Source organism: Synchiropus splendidus, chromosome 5 (genome assembly GCF_027744825.2).
Source record: "Synchiropus splendidus isolate RoL2022-P1 chromosome 5, RoL_Sspl_1.0, whole genome shotgun sequence".
In the NCBI taxonomy this organism is placed as follows: domain Eukaryota; kingdom Metazoa; phylum Chordata; class Actinopteri; order Syngnathiformes; family Callionymidae; genus Synchiropus; species Synchiropus splendidus.
In genome coordinates, this window is record NC_071338.1 from 6,311,059 (window position 1) to 6,322,334 (window position 11,276).

General features: G+C 39.3%; 1 protein-coding gene across 2 annotated transcripts in view; it reads right to left on the reverse strand.

The window, feature by feature from the left end:
* Window positions 1–5,967, reverse strand: part of jmjd1cb (jumonji domain containing 1Cb) — an 87,568-nt gene extending 81,601 nt beyond the window's left edge. For both annotated transcript variants that reach the window (XM_053866503.1, XM_053866502.1), the window contains exon 1: window positions 5,570–5,967. In XM_053866503.1, coding sequence (XP_053722478.1) covers window positions 5,570–5,725 — 156 coding nt within the window. In that variant the 5' untranslated portion in view covers window positions 5,726–5,967. The remainder of the gene's footprint in view (window positions 1–5,569) is intronic.
* Window positions 5,968–11,276: the final 5,309 nt, after the last annotated feature.

Here is an 11,276-nt window from a genome sequence, read left to right on the forward strand (position 1 = left end):
ATGATCATGCATATAAATTTTGGCCATTAGCATTGTTGTTGATATATCAGAATAATGTGTTTGGTATTAATAAAACCCTCTGTCCCAATTCAAGTTAAATGCTGACTACATGTCTGGAGAATTTTTTATCGTACAGTATAGTATGGAGATTTGGAGCATAACACCGACACATATTAGACATCACATGTGAGGCACCGGTATTGTCAAAGCTCAATGCCCCATGTCCCTGACATTTGTGACTAAGTTGTGGACTGTTAAATAAACCAACAAGCCGAGCGCATCAGACAGCATCTCCACTCTCTTCTGCAATGTCCAAATTAGTAGGTGAAATTTTTCAAGCTGCCAAATTTGTTCTGCCTTACCAATTTGTCATTCGGACAGTGCAGCTATGCAACAACTAACTGGCTCTCACACACAGCTTAGCATTGTTGGTGGCGCTGCAACTGCCATGCAGGGACACTGTATGTAGAAGGTTCTCTTCGGGTCACAGTCTGCCAGTTTTTTTTCTGCTGATGATCCACACGGAGAGGAACCTCAGGCCTCAGCCCAAACAACAAACCTACAGTTACTGTACACACACGAAAATACTGCATAATGAGTCACAAAGGCCTCTATAGACAGTGACCTGGCTGCCCTGCTCTTTCTATTTATTGCAAATCCAGATGAGTGTTGCACTTTTTGTGCATCAGGTGTCGTTGTAAGGCACAACAGTTAGGTTTTCGCCAAATATTTTACAGCCTATAGAGCTCCCCGGGGTACTAGTGAAAGCCAGTTATAATAGGGATCTGTATCAGTGTGATAACATTTGCAGCCACATCACTGACCAGCATACATACTGAAAAAGATGCACTTTAACAGCATTACAACTGCAGACTTTCATGTGTAAGAAAACAATGCCATAATAATCTTTGAATGCAGATATGAGCTAAATGGCAACTTGCTTACATTAAATATTCCCAAAAATCAATTTTGGCCAAAATGAGATGACTTCAAAGAACTTGTGTTACTAAATTAGAAGTTTCAAGCAGAAATATGCACTAATTTCATCAAAAGATGTTTACTTTTTTTCTGTTCTGGCAGGCGAAAATAGACTTTGACAGCCATGTGTAAGCCAGAGGACAAAAGAAGACCAGAAATCCAGAGTATAACTGTTGTTACTCTCTGGGACAAGCTCCAGTCCATATGGAGGCCAGACAGCAGTAATACTCCTCTGTGTAGCAAGCAATTGGTCTGTCACCGATGTTGAATGATCAAGATTTGAACTGACATCACAGTGCCCATATCCAGAGTAAAATATTTGGGTATCAAATTCCACAAAATAATGCCGACTATATTCTTCAATGCAATGTTGCACGGGCAGAATTATGAATAAGTTTGAAAAGCTTTAGAGGCCCCCAAACACATGTATGAACAGCCCACAGGTTCCATGTTGGAATGGCCATGAGAAACATAATTAACTAAATGTCTCACACTCATTGTAACGTCTCTTCTATCAAAAAGCCCTCACAATAATGGTGGAAAGGTCATTGTATAACTATGCACACACCCAGACAAGCGTCATGTATTGACAGTTTTCTTTGGATGACACACTTTCCCTTGGCACTTCCCAGTTGAGTTGTGAGACTTGTTTCTCATTAACATAGTGGCATATCATCATATAGCTGCAATCTACTGGGTCTGGGTGAATGCCAACCATGAATTATAGTGTGAAGTGACAACATAGATTGAGCAAAACAATTATTTCCATCCAGTAGACCAATCTTGGCATTTAAACAACATTAACTGAAAGCATACTTCATCAGATCACAACAAAAAGATCAAGGAAGATAGGAAATCCATAATTAATTTTAAAAAATGTTACTAAAATGTAATATATAGTAAAGTGCATAAGGTGACGGTGGCATTACACTATGTATGAGGGTGTTGGAATGTTCTAGTGAAATGCAAGCACCTTGGTAGGAACTATAACTACCAGGAAGAATATTTAAAACACCAGGAAGAATATTTAAAACATACATTAGTTCATCACAAAGACTGCAGCTCAACTACTGAGCCTTACCAGTGAAGATCGTGGACAACGCTCCAATGGTCCAACGGTCATGTTTGCCTGGGTGACATGGTCTTAAATTCACATCAAAACATATTGGCCGAATGGCAATATTCAATGTAAAACGGTATTGATACATGTGACAAGCTAACAGGTACACATAAAGGCGGAGCTAGCCAGCAGCGTAAACACACTGCAGAGGAGCAGCTGCTTTATTAAAAACACGGAGCAAACAGTGGAGATTCAACATGAAACTATATCGATGGGACTCAACTTCATATCCCAGCCGTAAATCAAACAGTTTAAGGTTGGAAAGACCTACAGGTGTGGACAACACAGCTCTATTCTTTAGAAATCAGATCAGATTAATTTTTATGCAGTTGTATGGGTGGGTTGTTTCAGCCATGACATTTTTTAATAGATGTCCTATATTATTTCCATGTAATATTAATGATAACTGTGGTAAAAGATAAAAGCAGAATAATATAAAACAAAAGAAGCTGTAGTTTAGTCTTGTTTTTAGAAATTTTTAAGAGTACAAACAGATGCCAATGCGCTCACGTAGTTTAATTTTTCAGTAGATGTACACAGGCTGAAGCTGACATGTACAAGCTTTTCAGGTCTGCGCTGCAGCCAAGTCAACAGGCGTTGAGAATAGAGAGCATCGCCTGATGGATTAAAGAAAAAAAAAATCCCTTACAGCACCTAATGCTGGTCAGCAAATGTTTTGCAATCAGTGGTTCTGCTTCTTGTTCTTTTGGAAAAGTATATCACAGTATGTCTTCATTTTAAGCCATATAGATATTAATTCTTAAGAAAGAGACTGCTTTTTGAGGGAAAAGAAGAAACCGCCCATCATTTAAAGGGTTAAACAGCTAATACCAGTGTGATGAAGAAACTCTGCTGATCCAGCCTAAAAGATTAGCAAACATTTGGTTCATTGTAGGTGGTCATTTCTTCAAATTCTTAACTTGATTCAAGAAAAAAAATCACAGGCCAAAGTCCATCACATATTACACATTCAAAGCCAGTATCAACAAGAGTAGTTCATTTGTGCCCACGTCTTTCTACTTTCTATCCTTGTGGCCCATCTGACCACAGACACTTGACAATGGCCTGACAGCTTGCCTTGGCACACTTCTTCTAATCTTATCTCCAATCCTGCTCCACTGTATTCACTCAGCTAGTTAAGCCTCTTGCTAATGAGACTGTGTCCCATTGTATGGAATTAAACAAGAACACTACACACTCACTGCTTGACACACAATTTCTCAGAAAATTTTACAAGGGACTTAGGGAGCTTTGAAGAAGAAATAGACCGCATCAATAAAGGAAATCACAAAAGACCGGAGGGCTACAAGGGATTTACAAAGGAGCAGACAATCCGAACATTACTCTACCAAACATGCTCAACTGAGAATTTGTATTCTCAAGCAAACTTAGAAGAGCCAAAAGGTGCCACCCATTTTATATGATTAATTAACAACACAATCTCTACAGCATTATTCAGATGACTTAAAATAGCTAAAAAAAATAAAAAAAACTAACTAACCTACTGAAATGATGGGTTGTACTGAAATGTAAGTAAGATACATTGTATCTGTTGTCATCAAAATCACCGCATTACTAGCATCCTCATATTAAAGTTTGGTATTATTTATTGATTTCATAAGTTTGGGATGTAACTGAATTTTCATCTAGTATTACAATTGTTCTTCAATTGTTGTCCAAAACATATCCTTTAATAGTTGGAAAACATAGTGGGTAACAAGAAGAGTCTACTGACTTTACAGAGCGAACAATGTATCTTTACACAGTGGCAAGCTGATAACTCAAATGAAGAGCGGCAAATAAACAGACAGCCACTTATTTGATATTGAAACATATTTTAATAAGAAACGAGCTTTTTTTCTCTGATGAGTGACTATATAATTTCTTTATAAGGTATTGTTCTTACATAATCGTCGCAGAACATTCAAGAACGTTTTGCATGCACGACAAGACACTTTTCTTTTGCCAATCTGAAATGGGTGTTTTTCAATTATCAATAAATATTGTACTCTTTCGATTATATCTGTTGTTTTTTATTTCACGTGGAAGTTACTGAAGGTTGGCGGCCTCATTTCTATACTGTACAGAGCACAGCCTTTGAATAATATTTGATCACATTTTAAGACAACACCGTTGTGACAAATGTTCAATCCTATTTGATTAAACTGTTTTCTGAAAGTATTTAGGCCCACTTTTTGGCTCAAGACACATCGATCCGCAAGCTACAACAAGGTTACCATTTGGAAAATGAATGTTGCACAATTCAATCTGGAAATGAATGGTAAAATCAATGACATATGCATCAACACTGTGTTTGGGTTTGGTCAGTGCTCTACACTAGCAGATAGAAGGACTCTGTGAACAAAAGAAATGGGAACAGGCACACAGTGCAGTCTGACACTACTGTAAAAAAACAAGCAACCTTTTCCTCCGTGCGAATTTATACGACTTTTCAAATGTATAACTGGTGAATTGACAATTGTAAGCGGGAATGAACAATTAAATTGCCAAAATGCTCATTGTTGAAAATCCAGTAGACACACATCAAACAGGATATGTTAATCGGAGCTTCAGGGGGGGCAGCAGGACTATGTAATTGTAATTACAGGCGATATTTTACATGAAAACAAACCGGCCATTGTTCAGCCCGAAGCAAGCCAGTTTTATGTTTTTACAAGTCCTCGCATTCCTGCGTCCCCATTTGAGTCGGAGAGTTGTTGTCCTCAAGAAAAACACAACGAGACGGGGACATAAGGTCGAGCCATCCGGGCTGAAACGACGCGGACCGTGATCAATATCAGCCAGGCTACAGAGATTTCTGTTGCAAGAAAAGACTTTTATAAAGGGTCGAGTCTAGAAAGCAACCCATCTCACCGTCAGCTGATTCGCAGTACACAGCGGATTAAAGCGTTCAGCTGCTCCACATTTAAATTCCCGCACATGCATTTAGAAAGGGAGCCGATCCCTCCAGTAAATTCGATACAAATACCGAAAACTCACACTCGTTGATGTCAGTTTTGAATTAATTTGCTAATTCCCATCGTAGCTGAGGACATATTTAATCGTTGCCGCTGAGGCATGCCACTATATTGTACAAGATTTAGAGATGTTCTTAACATGAAACCCTACTTATCCACACAATCCTGAGGATTTGGGGACAATTGTCACAATGGACCAACATTAGCTTTTTGCTTTCGACAACCCCCCTACTGGCAGTCTGCCTCCAATTAACTTGCTCAATGGAGTAGTCTAGTAAACACACAAACTTCAAAGCGCCACAATAACACGAATATACTATTTGAGATACAATGTAATGTTCTTTTTTTACTATTAACGGAGTATCAATAACGAGAAAAGCCACAGACAATTTCCGTCTGCACTGCCTTGCTGGCGAGCCACTAACCAGCGATTTTCCCATTTTCTTCGCATGTAACAATCCAAAGAGTAGGAAAAACTCAGCGTCTTTCTTACCGTCAAGTCAGGGTTGTCATTGTCACGGTGGCTGACAGCTCGTATCACACCAGACCTCCACGGCCACCGACCGATGTCGCCGATTTCGGGCGGCTCGTCCCCGCTGACACAGAGGAACCGCTTCCCGACCAGCTCCGGCCGAGCCTCGACTGCCATGGCCCCCGGCTGGTCAAAACCCACCCTCGAAAAACTTCCCAACAACGACGCCCTTAAAGATTTGTCATTTACGACATTAAAGCGGCTTTAGAGGACTCCAACGGAGGATAGAAAAAAACAAAAAAACAACACGAATTTGTTGTTAAAATGTGGAAAAAACAACCCGGGGGATTTAAATGTGTAGCAGTCTCCACCCGCTCGAGCGTCAGCCTCCTTCCACTCACACACAGCCGCATCACAGCTACGATCCACATTGGTGTTTCTCCGCTGGATTCACGCCACGGCGGTGTCCCTGCGCTCAACTAGTACACGTAGGAACTACTTCGTGCTAAATCAGCGTTAAAGCTGTTTGTTTACAACGCTACTCTCTCTAGTGTAATGCCACTGATACTCCAGTCTTTTAACGTATTTTGTTGCTTTCGAGGTTAATTTCGTATTATTATGATCTGGCGTCTATTGCAACGTATGTTTTATAAGATACTCGATGACACGCACAGTACAGAATAACTGTGTACATTCATTCAAACGTTCCTTTATTCCCGATCATGCATCAGTTCATCAGTATCAGTATCATGGATTTTACCTTTAATTTAGGGTTTTCCAAATTTGCCTCTCTCCAGCTGTCAAGTCCCAAACACCCAGGTCCTAGATGTGTTCCCAGCCAATGTAATCTGACATGGAACCTGCAAAAAGAAGACCTTAAAATATTTTCTATACGAGGAAGTACAATTGTACTAATGTTTGGGAAATGTGTCTCTTGCCTCTGCTCTTCAAGATTTTTCTGTAACAAGGTTACTTCTTAAATATACATGATTGTTATGAAATGGTGGTCCAAAACAGCTATTCTTACGAGATACAAAAATAAGATACAAAGCAATTTAAAATAACTGGTTACATATTCAACATTGCAGCAGGAAAGATGGTTAGTATAGTGAGTGATGATCAGAATCTGAATCTGAATCAACTTTATTGCCATGGTCAGTGGGGATCCCACCAACTAGGAAAGTGCTTCGGAATGAAGTGCAGTCAATAAAATAAAATGATAATGAATGAAATGCAATCACTCTCAAATTCAATGGAATGAAAATGTAATAATTGACTAGTTTTACTTTAATTGGAAGTTGTAATGTAAGAGCAATACACTTGCCAATTACAATCACGACATGACAAGAAATAATTCACAATAAAAAACATTCTAAAAAAATACACAATGCATAAGGTTGCACTCACCACGTACATAATATTCTCAATTAATAGTCAAGCATAACACCAGTTGTTGATCACAATGTAATTCCAATACATCATTGGGCATTTGTTTCTTTCTCATTTCTTGTAAATTTCTCATTTCTTGTTCATTTGTGTCGATGCATTACCCACACCTTTCATCCTGATTAAGTTAGTCATTCTGGTAGCATGGATGTGTAGTGGTTCGCACTGCAGCAAATCCTTGGTTTGACTCTCGGGCTGTCCTTCCTGTGTGAAATTTGTATATCTCATGGTGCTTACCTGGGTTTTCTACACTCCAATTTCCTCCCAAGTCCAAAAACATACAATGGTGAATTCATTACCGAATATTATCCATTGCTCAAGCAGCTGGGCTAGGCTGCAGCACCCCTCCTCCAAAAGCTAAAGAGATTTATGCGTGATGAGTATGTGATTCAATGATGGTGAAGTAAGAATCTAGGTGCTGCGTTTCATGTTGGCAAGTTTTTAATGCAATGAGTCATTCTTCTAAATGATTTAAGTTAGTGGTCAGTGGTGCACTTGTGTGGAAAAAATTGTCGCTGTTAAAATCATACAAAACCTGCACTAGCATGATCCTCTCATATGGGTCAGTGAAACTTATAGTACAGTTGAAAAAAGACTCATTCACTGGCTTAATGCATGTCCTTAAGTAATCTGTGTCACTTGCAACCACCTCGTCTGCGAGAGTAAGCGTTGATCCAAAATCTGCAGATTTGTTGATAATTGTTGCTTGAACCGCTGAGAAAACCAGGATGCAAAGTTATAATTGAGAAGACAGCTTGACAGGCAGGGTTTGATTGATTATGTGTGTCTGTGTGTGTCCTAGTTCATTTACTCACGAACACACGTGATGTGTGTGAGTGCACACGCGTGTTTGTGCCCACTGCAAGGATCTTAAGGACAGCAAAGAGGTTTGTGTGCCTTATGTGTGTATGTACAGAATGTTCAAGCCAATTATCCTGAAGCTACCTCTCGCACCAGGATAGGGGATACAGAAAGGCAGGCAAGATAAAAGCAGAGAGAAAACAAAGCCAGAAGGATGAGCCAATAAATAAAATAAGAGGAAACAGTCTTCAGAAAATAGTCACTAAGAAGGTGAGAGAGGAAGAGATTTAAGAGCATCCATTTGTGTTTTGAGGAATGATCAGCAAAAATGTAACATTAGAAATTCAAACCTAGTGATTTTCTTTTATCTGTGGGACTTTTAAGAGTTTTATCTCACCTTCCTTATATGAGACCAGTTCATCTGACATGCAGTGACCTGTGTCATTTCATGATGTAATCTCTGTTCAAAGTAGTTCAATCTAACTCCAACCACGCAAATGGCTACACTAACAGGTTCATGTAATTTGTTTATAATGAAATGGGCTTGCGCAGTATCAGCTGTTAGGTGTTTGTATCATTCATGCTGGCAGACTGATGCTGTGGCTTCATTTGCTTTGAAGAACGTATGCTTTTTCATTTAAGTCCCGCCATGCGGGGAGTGTCTGAGACACCATCCCTAGTTTCACATTGAGAATTGTGTTTCATTAAGAGGAAAATGTATTGGTAAATATTCGGGGGAATATTTTGATATCTGATTGCTCACAGCAATCGCCTTGACTGAGAAACAGAAAATGTGGTTAGTGAAAACACACTCAGGGGGTCTTATGTTCACAAAGAAAAACAGTGAAGCACCAAATTACCAGTGAAGACAGTGAAGAAGAAAGTCAATCTGGCACACAATACTGGAAGCTTAAAAAAATAGGTGGACGAGACCTGATCACTGAATGAGCTTCAGTAGTGTTCCGTCACCTGTGAACCTTGAGCAGAGAGTTAGTGGATGGGAAATGAAGGAGATTCACAAAATAAAAATGTAACAAATTGTTTAAGGGTAAAATCAATTTCAGTTGTTTTTTTTTATAATTAAGGGGAAATAAAATCAAATCCATCATGGCCCATAATAGTTTTGGGACTCTGCCAAGAGGACAATTTTCAGCTCATCTATGGCTATAGATGAGGGTTCTTTGGTGACATGTCTTTCACTGTGTCTGTGTCATTGAAATACCAAAAACTTTGTAAATGGCTTGCCAACCTTTTCGAGAATGATCGATTTCCTTCACTTTCTTTCCTCCTTTTACCTGAATTTCTTTGAATTTCAACATGATACCTAGGTTTTGAAGAGCTATTGGGCATCCAGGTACTACTGAAGTGATTTCTTGGTCGGGAATAGGTGTAACAGTAATCAGGTCTGGGGTTGCCCAAAGAAACACAGTGAGGAGTTCAAATATGACAGAGGGGGAGCATACATATGGAAAAAAATGGGGCCTAACACTGAACCTTGTGGTACACCACAGGGGACATTTGCTGGTGAGGAGGAACCCTCTCCTTTAGTGACCATGATTGTTCTGTGTAAGAAGCAGGATGAAAACCAGTCCACTGCTGTGTCCCTGATGCTAACCCATGTGTGAAAACAATCTCTTAAGATCCATGTCAACCAAGTGATGTCCATCTAAATTGAATTAGATATCAGCCATTATCCTTTAGGGCCACCTGTTGCCTGTTGTGTGATTGCTATATTTGTTGAATATCCCAGTGTTTTCAAGCTCATCAACCTGATGAGGCTGAAATAATCAGGGATCATATTCAAAAGCTGTATTCTGATCTGCTGGAGAAGATCTGGTGTGTCTGAAACACAGGAACAGACATAAAATAGATCAACAAAATGAGATCAATTTCAATTTGTAGCAAGAATATTATACATTTCTGATTATTCACCTCTTCTGCCTTTTTCATCCAGAATGAAAAAGGCTGTGAACAAAATGCAACTTCATCAGCAGCGCACTAAATGGCAGGTTTTGTGATGGATTTGCTACTGAAGATGTTGACTGAGATATTTATTGCATGTTTAAAAACAGACATATTTAGACAAAGAAAATGTACAAATGGGTGCAAATGGCTGGCAGCATATTTTAACGTATAGATGTAAAGCCTCACCAGGGAAGTAGCAGGTTCAGCTTTCACGTCCACAACAAATTAGATGTTTCTCATTTCAAAATTCAAATCTAGTTTAGTACCTTGGCTATTCTGACTATCTTATCCGTTTAATCTGTTGGTGACGTCCCCTCTGTGTGCAGCTGATAATGTTAGGTCTGATCCTGTGACATTCTTTGGAGCAGCCTGTGTGACCACACTGTCTCCACTGGGAACCCCCTTCACTTGAGCACACTGCAGCAACTACCTTCATGAATACCAAGTAGCTTTGAATCCACATCCCACCTCCATATACATGATTACACTCACACAGACACACACCGCGACACAGGCATGCAGATACATTTACATACAGACACAAACATTCACATCCGCAAATATATAAAAAGCTAGGAGCATATATAGTAGCTCGGATATCATTATCTGCACACACAGATGCTCTAACACACATTGGTGATGGGCATGCTAAAGCTCACAGATGGGCAGCACGCCTGCCAAATGTCATGTACAGAAAACTTTTATGTGATCTAGTCTGATGGCAGGTATGGTTTGAATAAATGGAGGTGTTAGATGTTCGCTAAAAATGTTATAGATGGTTATTTGAATGTGTATTTTTTAGGGTATTTTTTGTTTAATCACACAGCTTATGGTAAAGCAGCGGTCATTTGCGATAAAAAATTAAACTTGTGTGAATAAATATTCATTTAAGTTCTAAAACGGTGTGCGATGTGCAATTAAACAAGATGAAAAAGTTGAATTGACAGCTGAAAACTCGTAATAATCGTAATCATCTGTGAATGGTGGCCAAAAGTTTATTGCATTTTTTTGTTTAGATGTGATAAGATCTGAAAACAGAATACTCACAATACGGAGTAGAGGCACTCAAACCGTTTTCGTATGCACCCTCAAAAACCACACAAGGGTCATTCATTCTGGACACATTAGATGTGTACAGGATAAGTCGATTAGCTCACAAACTGTGATATTCTGGTGTTTAATGCTGACCTAACACATGCAGTTTCTGTTTGACATGGTCTTGGGTCTGTTGCATGGTTGATAAGCATTATAAATAAGTGAACATAACACTATTTGGTTCATTACTTGGCCTCTCTATGTTCCTGGAGTTCCAGTAGCATGGACAAATAGAAGTCACAAATAATCCTCTTACTTTCACCACAATTTTCTACAAAGGTTTTCTTGAAATAAACAGCTTCTACTTGGGCTGCATGTATGGGCTCTATATTTGGAGACAGTAAAATTTGTTCTTGAACCCTTGAGCCAGACAGGAGTGCAGTGTAAAGGTTGAGCATTGTAAAACTGGAATTTGCCACTT